Here is a 19,755-nt window from a genome sequence, read left to right on the forward strand (position 1 = left end):
AGTCATTCAAAAATTATCTAAATGCCTATTTCCATGAATCTGATTGAGATCAAACGATTGGTATGCAATCCCACTTAACCCACTGTTCCTAGGCCGTCAGTGTAAATACGAATTTATTCTTAACCGACTTGCCTAGTTAAATAAAGGTTAAATAAAGTAAAATAAGACCTATCTCACCATAAAACATTTATTGATATTTGTTTAAAATTACTGTTATTCACTGCTTAGCTTGCTGTAGTTCTATAGGTATCTTAAAGAAACTGGTTATGCCAGACTTGGGGTTCTCTGATATTATGCCCATAAATGGAAGAGACTTGGATGACATTATTTCTGAAGTCAGAGGAAAAATGACATTTTAACAAAATACTTTATTTCACTTTCTGTTTTACACTTCCGTTGAGTTAAGATGGAGGCCACAATTTTTTTTGTAATCTTTTCTTCAAGATTCAGTGGAAGCTAGAGAGAGGTGAACTTTAACCTTTCACTGCCAAGCACTCTTGGCATGGTCATTTACAAAAAGACAAGGATGAAGAAAAATCAAATTGAAAAGCCAGGCATGTATATTAAGCCTACCTACCACTGTACACATCTTCACATCTCCAAGTTCTCAGCAGTTCTAAAGCCAAACAAAATATATTCCAAGATAAGTGCTCAAAAAACACACGAATAAATAAACACTAACAAACACACAAAGTCTGCAGTAAAGCTAGCCACAACATCTGTCATGTGTGTTTCGTTAATAAATGTTTCAGATAAATCAGTGTGTCAGGTCCAATTCCATTTCAATATAAGTCACTTGTTCAGATATGGAATCAGACAGGAATTGGGATGGAATTTGCCCCCCCCCCCCCCCCCGAACTCACTGAGGAAAAACACTAATGAATAATACCAGAAATTCATTGATATGAAAACTACAGTTATTACCATAAGATACAATAACAGATACAGTGACAGTCAGACATAAAATAACAACGAACGCAAACTTCTTCTGTTCTGTCCTGTAAGTGATCACAGTTTTTAATTAAGGCAGGAGGGCGGGACAATGTTAGAAGTCCTCTTATTGGAACGTCGGCTCTGTCAATCACAAAGTCGGGAGGTGACTGTATCAGAAGTCTCTGTACTGTGATTGGAGTGTCAGCTCTGTCAATCAGAAATCACTGTCGTATTCCTCTATGACTACGTCCTCCTCCTCCAGAAGGGCTGAGGTGGTAGTGGGCTGAGGCTGGGAGGCAGGGAGGTCTCCACCTGGTCCCCCGGCCCCTGGGCCCTGGCTGCCTGGTAGAAGAGGCTCCAGGGAGGGATCCCCCTGGTCTCCTGTCTCCCCAGAGAGGGTGCCAGAGGTTTGGTCGACGGGTGAAGACACAAGCCCCCCGTCCTCCTCTTCCTCACTATCCAACTCCAGCAGCCCTGGGTCTTTGTCTGTCAGAGCCTCCAGTTTCAACCTGAACCGATGCAGAGAGAGGAATACACATCTTTTTTTAAAAGAGGTCAGTGGCATAGAAAATATAGAAGACAACATCCCACTATGACGCAAATATAGTAAAAGATCGCTTATAGGTGATGTACCTGCCAGGCAACTTTCTGCGGGAAAGACAACCCACATCCTGAATGAAGGCTATCTGAGCTGTATGGGAGAGACCAAGAAGGAGGGGGGGGGGGGGGGACGTGGAAGGAGAGGGAGTCAGACGTCTTAGTACTGGGCTGTAACAAAAACCTGCACACACAATACCTCTCCAGAACCGTAGGTGGAGAACCCCTCTACTGTTCTAACACAATACTCCAATTAGTTTAGCAAGCTAGACTAGCATAACATACTACAGGTGGGTTATCTTAGTAGCATGCAAGCTAATCAAACCTGCCTGGTGGCTCGTTTCCTTAAAAGCAACCTTGATTAACACCATCAAATAAAAACTGAATTAAGAACAATGATATTCAGCAATAACTATTGTACATGTTACTGACATAGACGGTAGGGGTGTGCCAACCTGGCCGTACTTGTAAATTGACCGTTGATAGTTGGATGATACTCGTGATCGGAAAGTGTTTAAATATGCCTAAATAGATTGTTGTCAAAATAGCCGTCTGCAAGTTTATAGACCAAATAGCCTGCAGATTATGAGCAGCGTGGAGGGGTGCATGTCTGTGTCTTCAATTTGCAGCGTCAGTTTGCGGTCACTAAATCATAATGCTCATTGGCAGTTCATATTTTGTCCCTAATTATTTGAACTTGCAACCTTCCGGTTACTAGTCCAACGCTATCAAACGTCCTCATCATTTGATTTATCATAGTACCAGGCTAACATGAGGCAGCGTCGATGTAAAATGATCAGACCATAAACATGCGAGAAGTGATCGGGTGAAAGCGAGTTGACCATGCCTAAAAATTAACACCAGCCACCTGGCAAAAAATGTGGGTTGATTTTGTTATTGTCAGGTGTCTATTCCACCAGACACATTGGTTGGCGGGTGGTCAGGGCTCCACAGTGTGAGCATTTCACTGACATTTGTGAATTGAAATAGTCCAGTATGATCACATTCATAGTAAAATAAATGCTGCAGTGGCTGTTTTGTTTCATAGCTGGAAATGTTTTATTGCACAAAGAACTACGAATCCTTTATCGTATCCGACCTCCAGCTGCAACACTGCCTGGCAGGGGGCTGTGCGCACGTGAACAGCGGAATGAAATATACATTTTTAGAAGCGCTGCTAACAGGCATAAAAGTTGGTCTAATTTACTAGAAACGAAAGTCTACTGAAGTGAGACGTTTTCCTTATGTTTCTTGGCTATTTACCTTGTTTTGTTCACAAGCTAGTTCGTTTTTCACAGTTTGAGTTTCAACTGCTAGGGAAGAGAAGACAACGCTGCTACTTGTCAGACTCCAATCTCACAGGCACAAACACTTCTGAGTCGCGTTACCAAGGTAACCGTCAACCCTTTAAAAGGCAGGGGAACATTTTTGTCCCATCTGTGATATTTCGGTTGAGACTAAAGTCACCAATTTTTTTTATGAAACAATAGACCACATTACTTCTTACTATATTGAACGAAAAATATAAAAATATAAATCAGAAATGTTCCATACACACAAAAAGCTTATTTCTCTCAGATTTTGTGCACAAATTTGTTTACATCCCTGTTAGTGAGCATTTCTCCTTTGCTGCTGGACCAAAAGGTTCCTTTTAGGCCCTGGAGTGGACCGAGAAATAAAGCTCGCTCTAACCAATCAGAGCAGCAGGATCAACATACAGCCCCGCCCTTCTCTTTAGACAGGCAAACTAGCCATTCACAACATGTACCACCTCACACTTGATTTAACTGGCACCTGAAAATATATAATTTTTTTTATCACAGATGATTACAACAACAACAAAAAATACTCCGATTATAATCGTGTCAGGAAAATTGCCCATATCCAATTCAATAGTGGTTTTGTTGGACTACTCAACACACCCCTAGTAGTCAGACACTAGTAGCAATAGCAACACAGGTTCAAGAGCAACATGGCTTTCAGACGCAAATCAACCACCTGCACTCTGCATTACTCATAAGTATAGTCAAAACAACAGACCCTGTCCTTCATTTGAATGTGATCTGCATGTGTTTAACCTCGTAAGGAGGAGGAGGACAGAGCTCTTCTGTCTGCTGGTGTGGGCAGGCAAGAAGGACATTCTGTTCAGAACTTCCAGACGTCCTGAGACACCAGACCCTGTCTCAGGGACAGAGATCCTGTCCATCTCCACTCAGTTAGGTAAAGCTGCTTTAAAATGTCTCTTTGTTGTACCTTACTCTTGTAATAATCTCCAAGGCTCTCTAAAATGTTAGAAATTGTGTGCATCTAGAGCATGGGTTGGAAACAGGTGGCCCACAGGTACAAAACGGCCCGCAAGTGATATTTTATGCCCCTAAAAGTGAGTCGCCGGGAATGAATATAGATGTGTGTATTGATGTGTGTATAGATATGTGTATTGATGTGAATATAGATGTGTGTATTGATGTGAATATAGATGTGTGTATTGATGTGAATATAGATGTGTGTATTGATGTGAATATAGATGTGTGTATTGATATGTGTATAGATGTGTGTATTGATGTGAATATAGATGTGTGTATTGATGTGAATATAGATGTGTGTATTGATGTGAATATAGATGTGTGTATTGATGTGAATATAGATGTGTGTATTGATGTGTGTATTGATGTGTGTATTGATGTGTGTATAGATGTGTATTGATGTGAGTATTGATGTGAATATAGATGTGTGTATTGATGTGAATATAGATGTGTGTATTGATGTGAATATAGATGTGTGTATTGATGTGAATATAGATGTGTGTATTGATGTGTGTATTGATGTGTGTATTGATGTGTGTACTGATGTGTATTGATGTGAATATAGATGTGTGTATTGATGTGTGTATTGATGTGTGTATTGATGTGTGTATTGATGTGAATATAGATGTGTATATTGATGTGTGTATTGATGTGTGTATTGATGTGAATATAGATGTGAATATAGATGTGTGTATTGATGTGAATATAGATGTGTGTATTGATGTGAGTATAGATGTGTGTATTGATGTGAATATAGATGTGTGTATTGATGTGTGTATTGATGTGTGTATTGATGTGTGTATTGATGTGTGTATTGATGTGAATATAGATATGTGTATTGATGTGAATATAGATGTGTGTATTGATGTGAATATAGATGTGTGTATTGATGTGAATATAGATGTGTGTATAGATGTGTATTGATGTGTATTGATGTGTGTATTGATGTGTGTATTGATGTGTGTATTGATGTGTGTATAGATGTGTATTGATGTGAATATAGATGTGTGTATTGATGTGAATATAGATGTGTGTATTGATGTGAATATAGATGTGTGTATTGATGTGTGTATTGATGTGTGTATTGATGTGTGTATTGATGTGTGTATTGATGTGTGTATTGATGTGTGTATAGATGTGTATTGATGTGAATATAGATGTGTGTATTGATGTGTGTATTGATGTGTGTATTGATGTGTGTATTGATGTGAATATAGATGTGTATATTGATGTGTGTATTGATGTGTGTATTGATGTGAATATAGATGTGTGTATTGATGTGAATATTGATGTGAATATAGATGTGTGTATTGATGTGTGTATAGATGTGTGTATAGATGTGTGTATAGATGTGTGTATTGATGTGAATATTGATGTGAATATAGATGTGTGTATTGATGTGAATATAGATGTGTGTATTGATGTGTGTATAGATGTGTATTGATGTGTGTATTGATGTGAATATAGATGTGTGTATTGATGTGAATATAGATGTGTGTATTGATGTATGTATAGATGTGTATTGATGTGTGTATTGATGTGAATATAGATGTGTGTATTGATGTGAATATAGATGTGTGTATTGATGTGAATATAGATGTGTGTATTGATGTGAATATTGATGTGAATATAGATGTGTGTATTGATGTGAATATAGATGTGTGTATTGATGTGTGTATTGATGTGAATATAGATGTGTGTATTGATGTGTATTGATGTGTGTATTGATGTGTGTATTGATGTGTGTATTGATGTGTGTATTGATGTGAATATAGATGTGAATATAGATGTGTGTATTGATGTGAATATAGATGTGTGTATTGATGTGAGTATAGATGTGTGTATTGATGTGAATATTGATGTGTGTATTGATGTGTGTATTGATGTGTGTATTGATGTGTGTATTGATGTGAATATAGATATGTGTATTGATGTGAATATAGATGTGTGTATTGATGTGAATATAGATGTGTGTATTGATGTGAATATAGATGTGTGTATTGATGTGAATATAGATGTGTGTATAGATGTGTATTGATGTGTATTGATGTGTGTATTGATGTGTGTATTGATGTGTGTATTGATGTGTGTATTGATGTGTATTGATGTGAATATAGATGTGTGTATTGATGTGTGTATTGATGTGTGTATTGATGTGTGTATTGATGTGAATATAGATGTGTGTATTGATGTGTGTATTGATGTGTGTATTGATGTGTGTATAGATGTGTATTGATGTGAATATAGATGTGTGTATTGATGTGTGTATTGATGTGTGTATTGATGTGTGTATTGATGTGAATATAGATGTGTGTATTGATGTGTGTATTGATGTGTGTATTGATGTGTGTATTGATGTGTGTATTGATGTGTATTGATGTGAATATAGATGTGTGTATTGATGTGTGTATTGATGTGTGTATTGATGTGTGTATTGATGTGTGTATTGATGTGTATATTGATGTGTGTATTGATGTGTGTATTGATGTGAATATAGATGTGTGTATTGATGTGAATATTGATGTGAATATAGATGTGTGTATTGATGTGTGTATAGATGTGTGTATAGATGTGTGTATTGATGTGAATATTGATGTGAATATAGATGTGTGTATTGATGTGAATATAGATGTGTGTATTGATGTGTGTATAGATGTGTATTGATGTGTGTATTGATGTGAATATAGATGTGTGTATTGATGTGAATATAGATGTGTGTATTGATGTGTGTATAGATGTGTATTGATGTGTGTATTGATGTGAATATAGATGTGTGTATTGATGTGAATATAGATGTGTGTATTGATGTGAATATAGATGTGTGTATTGATGTGAATATTGATGTGAATATAGATGTGTGTATTGATGTGAATATAGATGTGTGTATTGATGTGTGTATTGATGTGAATATAGATGTGTGTATTGATGTGTATATAGATGTGTGTATTGATGTGTGTATTGATGTGTGTATTGATGTGAATATAGATGTGTGTATAGATGTGTATATAGATGTGTGTATTGATGTGAATATTGATGTGAATATAGATGTGTGTATTGATGTGAATATAGATGTGTGTATTGATGTGTGTATTGATATGTGTATAGATGTGTGTATTGATGTGAATATAGATGTGTGTATTGATGTGAATATAGATGTGTGTATTGATGTGAATATAGATGTGTGTATAGATGTGTATATAGATGTGTGTATAGATGTGTGTATTGATGTGTGTATTGATGTGTGTATTGATGTGTGTATTGATGTGTGTATTGATGTGTGTATTGATGTGTGTATTGATGTGTATATAGATGTGTATATAGATGTGTGTATTGATGTGAATATTGATGTGTGTATTGATGTGAATATAGATGTGTGTATTGATGTGAATATAGATGTGAATATAGATGTGTGTATTGATGTGTGTATTGATGTGAATATTGATGTGTATAGATGTGTGTATTGATGTGTGTATTGATGTGAATATTGATGTGTATAGATGTGAATATAGATGTGTGTATTGATGTGAATATTGATGTGTATAGATGTGTGTATAGATGTGTGTATAGATGTGTGTATTGATGTGAATATTGATTTGTATAGATGTGTGTATAGATGTGTGTATTGATGTGTGTATAGATGTGTGTATTGATGTGTGTATAGATGTGTGTATAGATGTGAATATTGATGTGTATAGATGTGTGTATAGATGTGTGTATAGATGTGTGTATTGATGTGAATATTGATGTGTATTGATGTGTATAGATGTGTGTATAGATGTGTGTATAGATGTGAATATTGATGTGTATTGATGTGTGTATTGATGTGTGTATAGATGTGTGTATTGATGTGAATATTGATGTGTATAGATGTGTGTATAGATGTGTGTATTGATGTGAATATTGATGTGTATTGATGTGTATAGATGTGTGTACTGATGTGAATATAGATGTGTGTATAGATGTGTGTATAGATGTGTATTGATGTGTACTGATGTGAATATTGATGTGTGTATTGATGTGTGTATAGATGTGTACTGATGTGAATATTGATGTGTGTATAGATGTGTGTATAGATGTGTGTATTGATGTGTGTATTGGTGTGTATTGATGTGTACTGATGTGTGTATTGATGTGTGTATTGATGTGTACTGATGTGAATATTGATGTGTGTATTGATGTGTGTATAGATGTGTGTATAGATGTGTATTGGTGTGTACTGATGTGAATATTGATGTGTGTATTGATGTGTGTATAGATGTGTGTATTGATGTGTGTATTGATGTGTGTATTGATGTGTGTATTGATGTGTGTATAGATGTGTGTATTGATGTGTGTATTGATGTGTGTATTGATGTGAATATTGATGTGTACTGATGTGAATATTGATGTGTATAGATGTGTATATAGGTGTGTATTGATGTGTATAGATGTGTATATAGATGTGTGTATAGATGTGTGTATTGATGTGTGTATTGATGTGTGTATTGATGTGTGTATTGATGTTAATATTTTATAAATGTATGTATACAGGGCTCATGTGGAAACTATCAAATAAAAGGTTCAACAAAGATGAGGATGTTTCTGTTATGGTAATCTATTTCTATAATCTTTAATTGTAAGGTTGTAGGGCAATGCAGGGTCACGTGTGTGTGTCTAACCTGGATTCCTCAAGGGGTTGCTGAGCTGGGCGAGGTAAGGAAGTAGCTCTGTCTGGAGACTAACAGGTGTCAGGCAGAAACTGATGAAGAGGGACTGGGCGGCCTGGCAGTTCTCACGGTACTGAAACACACACACACGAAAGTCCCCTCATGTTACTGGTATCAACCCCAATGTGTGTGTGAGTGTTTCCATCATAACCCTCTGATCTTTCACCTTATCTTGATCAGTAGCAAGTTGGGTTTGTGCAGGGGCCTGAATATGTTGGTGTGAGTAACTGTGTAAGCGCACGTGCGCGTGCGTGTGTGTGTGTGTACATTAGTGTTTGTGTGCGCTTGTGCATGTTAAAGTTACCTTCTTGTTGACCAATAGCCAGTTGGGTTTGTGCAGGGGTCTGAAGCCGCCAGCCACGTGACCAGAGTTGGAGTGTAGAAGACCTCTGGTGGCGACAGAAGAGCCGTACTCCCCCATGGTGCTACGGGACTACACACACATACACAATGACACTGCCTGCTAGCCGGGAAACGGTTTGCAACAGTAACTCAATAAGCCTATGCATTGCTTGTGATATGACACCAATGGGGCATCATATGAAAAACTTGACTTGACTACAGTGTCCCAAATCCAAGTAGTCAATGTTAGATTTAAATATTTCCTAGCCTCACGGCTACTCCTGACATTTTGACATCCGAGTGCTCGATGTTGTCATGTACATTTGTGACAATGGTGTTTGTTTCTATTCTAGAAATACTAGAAATATAAAGATCAGCGTAATGTTGATGAGACCGGTGTTAATGTTCTATAGTGCCTGCTACATGTAGTCACTCATTATTAGTCTATGTGCATTATGCATGGTTCTGGTAAAACATTGTGTTTTTTATAAAAAGGCCATTTTCAGAGACTTGAAAGCCAGATCAGTGATTAATTGCAACAACAAAAAAATCTGGTTAAACTATTTTGATCAAATAATTACATTATTAGTGGGTCTTATGATTGTGGAAGGCTTATATTTAGCCTAGATATAATATCACAAGCCCTGAATTCATTAGATTATTACTGACGGTTTAAAATGCAGTTTATTTGACCTATAATATTTTACAACAAAGCAAATTTAGAGAAAATGTTATGAAACAAAAAATGTAGATATATATATATATATATCGTGAAATCGGCCATGTTTGATTTTTAGGCCAATAATGCCCAGTCCTAGTGCTACTCACGCTCCACTCGGCAGTGAGGAAGTCAGCATCAGACAGGTACTCTGAAGCCCGGGCCACATCCTCCACATCAGAGAAGAACTCCAGGTAATTCTGCTGCAGGTACAGGCTGAAGAACTCTCCTGACATGTGGGAGCGTTCTACTACAGCCTGATAGGGGAGAGGGAGGTGGGGGTTATATGATGACACGTTAGGTCTGTCTACGTGTTGGTCTGTGTTGTACCTCTGGGTCCACCAGTAACCTGTCTCTGTGGTGCTCTGAGAGATGTGCAGGCAGACTGGGTCCCTGGGAACCTTCTGAAGCCTCAGGGCTCTCCCCTGTCAAATCATAAACACACCAGCCAATCAAAATCCATCCATTTCAACAGAGCCCCTCCTCCCAGCAATGTAACGTTGTGGAACATCACTGTTATAATTGTGACGAGCAGAGCTGTTCCGATTCCTTATTCTACATGTCAGAGACACACGTTTGTTATATATATATCTATCTGAATGTTCCACAATGTTGTATCCCTGCTGAATCTAAACGCTAAGAAAAGGCTTCTTCTCCATCTATTCCATTCACACCGACAGGCTTTCACCATGTACTGCCCGTTTCCCCCTGACATCACTCACTCTTGCAGTAGAGGATCTTGCCGAGTGCTCTGAAGAGAAAGAGGGAGGAGTCTTTCCCCCCTATTGCCAGCTCCTTGTCCCGCCCCTCTGAGTCTTTGGCCTTCCTCTTCCCACGCGTTGCCTTGACAACGGCTCTCCCCGACGAGGTCGCTGTGGCCTTTCCCCTTTCCACCGCCGAGAACCCCTTCTTCATAGACTGGTCTGGAACATTATAACCGTGGAGAACAGCTTTCACAAGGTGGTTCACTGACTTTAATATATGAATCACTTCAGCAGTTCATCAGTAGACTACTGGTCTGTAAGCTTTCAGTCAGCAGTTCTTCATCAGTAGTCTACTGGTCGGACATAGTCTATTACCTTTCAGTCACAAATTCAGTCTGGGTCCTGGCTAAAGAGGCCGGTTTCTCTGACAGATTACGCCTAGTCCTAGACTTTAAAAAAAGGCTCTTTAAAATGGAGAATTTCCATTGAATATGTGTCTTAGCCCAGGACCAGGCCATATGTGTCTAGGAAAGCAAAAACCCAAAAGCTCTAGGTGTGTCACAATGCTAAACGGTTCGGAAGCCATTGATTTTAGACCAGCAGGATTAGGAGCAGCAGGTGACTGACCACTGAACCGTTGTGTGGCATTTATGGGTGTGTGGCGCCCTCACCTGTGAGACAGGAGAACTGCAGGCTGTTAATGGCACTGCGGATGTCCCCGGAGGATCCTGAACACAGCAGTTCCAAAGCAGCCTTGTCAGGAACACACATCTTTCCTCCACTCTGTGGACACACACACATCCAGAAAAGAACAGCACATACACACTCATGTACATTATTATTATTATTTATTACATTTAACCAAGTTAAGAACAGGTCATTATTTACAATGAAGGTCCACTAGGGAACAGTGGGTTAACTGCCTTGTTCAGGGGCAGAAGGACAGATTTTGACCTTGTCAGCTCGGGGATTCAATCCAGCAACCTTTTGGTTACTGGCACAACACTCTAACCACTAGGCTACATACACTCCCATGCATATAAAGACATGTTGTTTCACCTTTACTGCCTGTACAGACACAATCCGGCTCAGAACCTTCATCATACTGGTGGGAGCCACAGGGTTAAAACTGGAAACAGAAGAAGAGGGCCACTGGGTTAGAGAAAGATAACCTGTCAATCTACCTGATGTTGCTCATGTTCACTTCCTCCTGTACATTTTTAGGGAACAGTGGGCGGTGTGTTGGGTTAGTGTACAGAGTTTACTATAAAGTACCTTATGTTGCAAACCCCCTGCTCTTCCTGTATGTGTTTAGGAAACAGCAGTCTGGAGCTGCTGTCTCCACTCAGACTGTCAGACACGATGAACAGCAGGGGACGCCGGCACGTCTTCACAAACCGCCTGACAGAGGAGGAACATGTACATACACAAATTAATACAGAACAAAACCTCAGTAGTAATATCTTCTGCAGTCACAGCGAGTCGCTCAAAACACGGGGAGCTCACCTCAGAATATCATGCAGGGACCCAGGCTGCCTGTAGAACTGGTTAGGAAAGTCCTGATAGCGTGTGAGAGAGAAACAAACGGAGAAATTAACACCAGATACACAAATGATTAACTCAACGTCAAGAAAGAAACGTCAAAAATACGTAAAGCTTTTCTTACTACTGTAAACGTGTAAGTGCCGTGTTGTCATGGCAACGATACTGTCTGTAAGTACTAAGTAGGTAGTGTACTGTACCTCCACCAGTATGAGCTTCCTGTCTGAGTCCGAGGCCCCTCCCTCTCCGCTCATCTGCAGACGGTTGTACTTGTTGGCCCTGAGAAGGAACTCCTGGAACAGGCCTGTTTGAGAGCTGCCATAGAAACCATTGAACCTCGAGTCTGGGGGAGGAGCAAAGAAGACGGTAAAGTTCATGTGATTATGTGTTGGATGTACGCTGGCAATCCAACTGTTATTTGTCCAATGACGTTTGTTGCGTCTACGTCTTGATCATACAGTACAATAAAACGAATGATTAAAAAAAATAAAAAAAATGGGAAAACACAAAATAGAGGTACAAGCCTGTTTGGTCCAGACAGACCTCGGGCCTGTTTAGGAGGGTGTAACGTTACAAAAAATTGTACTAAACAGATAGGATAGTTTGTTATGCAGAATAAGGAATCATGTCAGCCCCACACAATCAATTTCTATCTGCAACATTCAGAAAGTTTTACACCACTGAATACACACCAGGTTTTTCTCACCTGGGTCGAAGGTCTGTCTGTAAGTGTCAGGGTCTGAGCGGTCTGCGCTGGGTCGGTACTCTGAGAGGCTGGATGGGTTGCTCCACTCCTGCACCCTGTAGCCCAGTTCCTGGGCCAGAACCTGCACTGTAGCTGACTTCCCACACCCCGACGGACCGGTCAGCAGCAGGACAGCGCCACCCTGTGGACACGAGGGCACAGTTTGAGTGCTGAGAGCTTTCTGAAAACTTGTGTTTAGATTAGATATCATAGAAATGGGATATGTTTGGGGCGGTGCAATGAAATGTGCTCGTGCACAATATATATATATATATTTATTTATTCATATTTTTCATGGGGTGCTGTTGGTATAAATGAGCAGTAATGTTTTAGCTTTGATTTGGTGTATTATTCTCAATTGAAAACACAACAATTCAGAATTTGAAGTGATAAAAGTGTCTCAAACTGTGATGAATGCATAGTGACATAAACAGTGATCTATAGCCATCTTTTGAGCTTTTAAAAAATCAGAGCCAAACCTTTGCAGTCTTGGGGTCCACATGTACTCTCATCCAATCCTCCACCTCTTCAATCTTCTTTTTGTGGACGGCCAGTTCAGCCTACACAAGGCCAAATAGAGATTAGTGTGTGATGAATAAACCACTTTACTCCAGTGGGGTCTGGTGGTCTAGTCTTTCCCCCATGATGGTTACCTGAGAGTGGGGTTTGTGTATGTCCACCCAGGGCTCATCCTGGTCGCCCTGTGCAGGCTCTGTGGAGGTAGAGGTCTGGAGCTTGGAGGCGTTGGGGTCTGCCCTCCTCTTACAGAGGCGTTTGCTGCTGTTGAGGTCGGTGCTGGACGGCCGGGCCTTGCCAACCCAGGTACCTCCAGAGAGGGCTACGCCTCCAATGCCTGAGGAGAGGGAGAGGTTGGCATTGCCGAGGTGTTCACCGAATGATGGCTCCACCCAACGATCCAGCTGGGGGGAGAGAGATGTTAGTGAAGTGACAGTGACTCCTTAACGTGCTAGCGATCTACTTTGACCTCGCTCACAGACCTGCACCCACACTAGCACACCATGAACTCACTTTATTTGAAGCTACTTTTCCTCTCAGAGAAAGTTTTGACATCATAAGATGTGGTACTTCACATTGACAAAAGGCGGCAGCTGGTCAATGCAAGGCTGAGGAAGATGGAATAGAAAACAATAATTAACTTATATCGTAACGAATGCAGAAAACAGACTAGCTTAGCTAGCTAACGTAGCTACCTAGCGCTAATTCTACTCACGTTTGCTAGCGATTGAGTTTGCTACTGAGTAATAGCCATCTACGTGGCATAACTAAGTAGGAATAAGGTCGATTATGTCACCAGAGCTGCAATAGTAGCGAACACATCCAACGTTTCGTCTAGCTAACTCTAGTTGGCAAACAAGTTAACAAAGTAACGTTAAGCTAAAGTTGCTAGTTAGTTAGCTACCTACGCAGACTTCACTTCTCACGCAACAAACCAAGCTAGATAAATGAAACAAAGTACGCATACCATTCTTGGCCATCCTCTGAAGTAATTCCACACTTTGAAAGTCCTCTGTATTACAACTTAAATTTGTAACAGAAACGCAAATGCATAACAAACGTCGAATCAAAACACCACAGAGCAAGGAGCGTTTTCCCTTTAAAATCAAGGTCCTTCTTGACAACTCGGCGCGGAATACTGACGTCACATCACGCACACGGGGTCGCGTGTTCTCCAAATACACGATTCACGAAGCTTTGTTGTATTTTACTCATAAGTAACTTTGATTGAGTGGGTTACTGATTGTTACAAGTGGTCTGGTTTTGTTAAGAAAAGTAACAAATAAAATAGGACAACTTTCCGAGTTCTACGGTACCTTTGTAATTGGTCACGTGTAGCGCACGCAAGGCAAGAAAAAAAAACAGCGATGAAAATCATGAAGCGACCAAATATTCTACTGACAGGTAATGTTAAACAAGTCTCCATCCAACGAGTTAACTATCTATTTAACTACCACCGTCTACCCGCCTCTATAACGATATTTAATTTGTAAGTGTATAGACCGTTCAGGGCGATTATGTGCTTGTGGCTAGCCAATGATGCACCACAAATAAGCTCGAAAGATGCTGCGTGGTCGAAATTCCTGGCGTTAGCTAGCTACTAGTAGGTGCTGTACCTAACAACCCCATTCGTAACTTCAGCATCATTCACTTGCAAATGGTTTGCATAGATACCACATGTAGAAATAGAAAAGTATGATGTTTGGGACGTGGTTGCAGATGTACAACGGCGAAGTAGGCTAAATTTGAGGTAGCTACCCACCTAGTTAGCACGTTGTTTATGATGATTATGCCGTCCTTTGACAGGCACCCCTGGCGTAGGGAAGACCACCCTGGGGAAAGAGCTTGCCCAGAGGACAGGACTAACCTATGTCAATGTAGGCGACCTGGCACAAGAAGGTAAGAAGACACACTAGGGGTCTATTCATTAGTCTGATCCCGTTGCAAAACGTTGTGCAATGGAAACCGTTAATTCCAAACGGAAAATGTTTTGCAGTGAAAACGAGTTTCTATTAGTCAGTTAGGACCGTTCTTTGCATTTGGATCATAAAGGATTTCTGTTGCGGGAGAATAAAAAAAAAAAAACGTTTTCCAAACGTATTCTGACTAATGAATAGACCACAGATGACCAAGTGCATAAGGGTACACTAGCTACGTTCTCTTCAGAAAGTATTCACACACCTCGTCTGTTTCCACATTTTGTTGTTACAGACTGAATTTAAAATGGATGAAATTGAGAGAAAAACATTGTCACTGGCCTACACACAACACCACATAATGTCAGTGGAATTATGTTATTTGACATTTTTCCTAATTGATGAAAAGTTTACATTTCTTGAGTCAATAAATATTCAACCCCTTTGTTATGGCCTCAATAAGTTCAGGAGGAAAAATGTGCTTAACACGTCACGTAATAAGTTGCCACTCTGTGTGCAATAACATGATTGTTTAAATAACTCTCTGTACCCCACACATACAATTATCTGTAAGGTCCCTCAGTCGAGCAGTGAATTTCAAACACAGATTCAACCACAAAGACCAGGGAGGTTTTCCAATGACTCACAAAGAAGGGCACCGATTGGTAGATGGGTAGCTGATGCTGAAAGTTTGAGAGGGAGATACAAGACTCCAGCTTCAGTGATTTTTGCAATTCATTCCGGTCATTGGCAGCAGAGAACTGAAAGGAAAGGTGGCCAAAGTAAGTGTTGGCTTTGGGGATGACCAGTGAAATATACCTGCTGGAGCGTGTGCTATGGGTGGGTGTTGCTATGGTGACCAGTGAGCTGAGATACGGCGGGGCTTTACCTAGCATAAACTTATAGATGAGCATAGTGGTGGCACCTGCAAATGGTAGTCTAGCAATGGTCAGCAACTAATTTGACAGCGCTTTAATAATTTAACTAATAATCATGGACAAATGTTGCACAATCCAGGTGTGAAAAGCTCTTAGAGACTCAAAGATTCACAGCTTTAAATCACTGCCAAAGGTTTGACTTGGGTGTGAGTACTTATGTAAATTAGATATTTCCTATATTTCTCTTTAATACATTTGCTAAAATTTCTAAAAACATGTTTTTACCCCCCCCCCCCCCCCCCCACAGATTTAATACATTTTGAATTCAGGCTGTAATACAAATGTGTAATATGTCAAGGGTATGAATACTTTCTGAAACCACTCTGTATCTACCATAACACTACCCCATCACGACTCATTGTGTTGTCACATGACAGGAGTATAAATAGGCCTGTCTAATTATAAGTTTTGGAGAGCATGCTGATGACGTTGTTTGTCTCTTCTAGGGCAGCTGTTTGATGGATTTGATGAAGAGTACCAGTGCCCAGTGTTAGATGAGGACCGGGTGAGTCTTGTCTCATCTAAAACAGTCTATTCACATCTCATGACAAAAGCCTGTGTATTTTTAGGTGCTGCAGTTACCCTGCCACAGGACTTGTGTGTTTTTGTTTCCCCTCGTGTTTTTTTTTTAAGGCTGACTGTTTCACTACCTTGTTCCAGGTGGTGGATGAGCTGGAGGATAAGATGGGCGACGGAGGGGTGATAGTGGACTACCACGGCTGTGACTTCTTCCCAGAGCGTTGGTTCCAGATTGTTTTCGTGCTCCGCACAGACAATACCAACCTCTACAGCCGGCTGGAGGGCAGGTGGGGTTTCCTCCTGGCAAATTGAAAAAAATGTTTTGACAGTGTATTTGCTAGACGTCGCGAACACGGACTACATTATCACTGCCGTGCTGTTTTCCGGGCTACAGGCACTATGACCCTGTGTGCGCCTCCTTCTTACTTTTTTCTCCTCCTTCTTTCATACTGTCGTGCCAACCTAAATCTTTTTATGCTGGCTCAGCGGTTTTATTTGCTCATTGTGCTTTCAACAAGGTTCCAGCTACTATGGTTGGTGCATTAACAGGCCAGTGGCTCACAACCCAGTATGACTCGGGCTCAGTAGTCTAAAAAGGGTCTCTCTCTCTCCTACCACTGGCTGACATGCTCCTCCCTTTCCTTCTCCTTCATGGGGGGGGGGCTACATAGGGAAGTGTTTTGTACAATCTCTTATTTCTCTCTGTGTACCCCCTATAGAAGAAATGCAAAACACAGAGAGAGAGACCGTACAGAACACTTTCCTCTTCCCTGGTAAGACCCTATAGGGGATTCAGAAAGCTCTAACACATGATGTGTATTTTTCTCTCTCTTTCTCTCTCTCCACAGGGGCTACACAGGGAAGAAATTGCAGGACAATGTCCAGTGTGAGATCTTCCAGACCATCTACGAGGAGGCCATGGAGGCCTACAAGGAGGAGATTGTCCACCAGTTGCCCAGCAACGAGCCTGAGGACCTGGAGCGTAACCTGGAGCAGGTAGTCCAGTGGATCGAGCAGTGGGTGAAGGACAACAACTAGCATGGACACAAACCCTAGAAACCAAAACAGTGGATAGAGCAGTGGGTGAAGGACAACAACTAGCATGGACACAAACCCTAGAAACCAAAACAGTGCATGGCTGGAATCTTCTTCATACTAGAAAAAAAACATACCAATGGACTCTTTATGTTTGTTGAAAAAAAAAAAAAAAAAAAAATCTATATGCCTTTAACTTATAGCAATCACACACATACTAGGATAGTACTGAGGCTTTAAGTCCTGGTCCTGGTTTTGGTTCGAGCACAACATGTATCACACCCGATTCTGAATTGATCAACCAATCATTGAGTTGTTGAAATGGGTGTGATAGTCTTGGACTGGAACAAAAATATGCCCCGGGTCTGAAAACGAAATTCATCTAGCATAGTTGACAACATTGATGACATAAAATTGGTAAACAATACACTCTCTATTGTAGACATGTTTACAGTCTAAGACCTGGACAAGCGTGGTTACCTCACTGAGTAGCCCAGTGGAATGATAATAAATATCTAGGTCTCAAATGGTAGCCTGTTCGCTATATAGTGCACTAATTTTGATCAGGGCCTAGCACACTGGTCGACGATAGTGCACTATATGTGGTAGCTGGTGTCAGTTGAGATGCACCCGTTGGCTGTGTTTATTCCCTGCTTGGACTGTATGGTTAACCACACCTTCATTTAGGATGAAAGCTAGGGCAGTAAGCATGTTTGGATACTGACTTGTGTTGCAAGAGCTGTTCATGGACAAGCTAGATGTCATGAAACACCATGTCATCACAAGATTTGGGCAGTATTCAAGCCCAAATGCATGCGTCACTATATCTCTACTCTCCTAAGGGAAATGTTTTGTCATTTTAGAGTCTTAAGGATGGGCAAAATTGAATGTGTTAGTTAGTTAGATGCATGCTGCATTTTCTTGTGGCATAGATTGATTTAAAACCGATTTACAATTTATTTTGCATTTATTGCATTGCAATGGTTTATCTACATAACAAAAAAAACATGCCTTTTGGTTAAATGTGTTTTTTGTTTTACATTTATTTTTTATTTTTGAATTGTATTATCTTTTAAATTCATCATTTCTTGTGGACATTGGTAGCCATAAACCTAGTCATGTCATTCAGATTTCAACAACACAGGCCATAATGCAGGAATTGTGTTTTTGCCAGAAGTTTATTTTTTTATTTTGTTTTTCATTTTAGGTTTCATATTTCCATTTTATTTAAGAAAAGATGCATGAAACGTTTAATTTTGTCCTCATACCGCTAGTATTTCCATGAAATACTCACAGGTTTTATCAGTAGACAGTGGTCGTTTTTGTATGGCTAAAGCTTTATACTGTACAAGGAAGGAATGATGGTGGAACAACATAATAAAGAATACAAATGCATTTACGATGAACTGGTGATTTTATTGGATCTGTAGCTAAAGGCCAGGGGTGTCTATAAAGGCCAGGGGTGTCTATAAAGGCCAGGGGTGTCTATAAAGGCCAGGGGTGTCTATAAAGGCCAGGGGTGTCTATAAAGGCCAGGGGTGTCTATAAAGGCCAGGGGTGTCTATAAAGGCCAGGGGTGTCTAATATAGGCCAGGGGTGTCTAATATAGGCCAGGGGTGTCTATAAAGGCCAGGGGTGTCTATAAAGGCCAGGGGTGTCTATAAAGGCCAGGGGTGTCTATAAAGGCCAGGGGTGTCTATAAAGGGTGTCTATAAAGGCCAGGGGTGTCTATATAGGCCAGGGGTGTCTAAAGGCCAGGGGTGTCTATAAAGGCCAGGGGTGTCTATAAAGGCCAGGGGTGTCTAATATAGGCCAGGGGTGTCTATAAAGGCCAGGGGTGTCTATAAAGGCCAGGGGTGTCTATAAAGGCCAGGGGTGTCTAAAGGCCAGGGGTGTCTATAAAGGCCAGGGGTGTCTACTCATTTTGCCCTGGAAGCTGCAGTCGGTCTCGGACGAGGTCCGGATTGGTTATATTTCCTCCCCATCAAAACGTTTTGGTTCCCTGACTGTCGAGCTTTAATTTCTGTGATTATTAGCGAGCTGATGAATGTTGGTCCATTTATAATTTCTACCCAGGGATAATCTCAATTGCATACTCCTCACAGAGGAGGGACCCCCTGGCAAATGTTTCACACCCCTGCTACAGGCTATAAACTAAACTGAGCTTTTATTTCTCTTGATGTGCTGCATCTAACTGAAATAGCCAGCTGGAGGAGCAAGTCCAGTCTGCAAAAAAAACGA

At 40.5% G+C, this 19,755-nt stretch overlaps 2 protein-coding genes across 3 annotated transcripts; one reads left to right on the plus strand and one right to left on the minus strand.

Moving 5' to 3' along the window:
• Nucleotides 1–348: 348 nt before the first annotated feature.
• On the minus strand, nucleotides 349–14,250 carry rad17 (RAD17 checkpoint clamp loader component). Its single transcript, XM_021622194.2, has 17 exons — nucleotides 14,074–14,250; nucleotides 13,620–13,714; nucleotides 13,244–13,510; nucleotides 13,070–13,150; nucleotides 12,552–12,732; nucleotides 12,046–12,188; nucleotides 11,810–11,862; nucleotides 11,579–11,704; nucleotides 11,363–11,432; nucleotides 10,975–11,086; nucleotides 10,322–10,522; nucleotides 9,930–10,024; nucleotides 9,710–9,856; nucleotides 8,844–8,972; nucleotides 8,492–8,612; nucleotides 1,567–1,624; nucleotides 349–1,442 (listed from the first exon to the last, which is right to left on the minus strand). Exons 2-17 carry the CDS (start codon nucleotides 13,662–13,664, stop codon nucleotides 1,148–1,150), a joined length of 2,124 nt encoding a protein of 707 aa, XP_021477869.2. The 5' UTR covers nucleotides 13,665–13,714; nucleotides 14,074–14,250; the 3' UTR covers nucleotides 349–1,147.
• ak6 (adenylate kinase 6) lies at nucleotides 14,234–18,913 on the plus strand. Of its 2 annotated transcripts, XM_021622196.2 has the most exons (6): nucleotides 14,234–14,510; nucleotides 14,913–15,005; nucleotides 16,407–16,465; nucleotides 16,621–16,766; nucleotides 17,328–17,499; nucleotides 17,563–18,913. In XM_021622196.2, exons 1-6 carry the CDS (start codon nucleotides 14,474–14,476, stop codon nucleotides 17,578–17,580), a joined length of 525 nt encoding a protein of 174 aa, XP_021477871.1. In that variant the 5' UTR covers nucleotides 14,234–14,473; the 3' UTR covers nucleotides 17,581–18,913. The 2 variants fall into 2 exon arrangements, with proteins under 2 accessions (XP_021477871.1, XP_021477870.1); XM_021622195.2 differs by having other exon boundaries at nucleotides 17,328–18,913.
• Nucleotides 18,914–19,755: the final 842 nt, after the last annotated feature.

Source organism: Oncorhynchus mykiss, chromosome 11 (genome assembly GCF_013265735.2).
Source record: "Oncorhynchus mykiss isolate Arlee chromosome 11, USDA_OmykA_1.1, whole genome shotgun sequence".
Taxonomy (NCBI): Eukaryota; Metazoa; Chordata; class Actinopteri; order Salmoniformes; family Salmonidae; genus Oncorhynchus; species Oncorhynchus mykiss.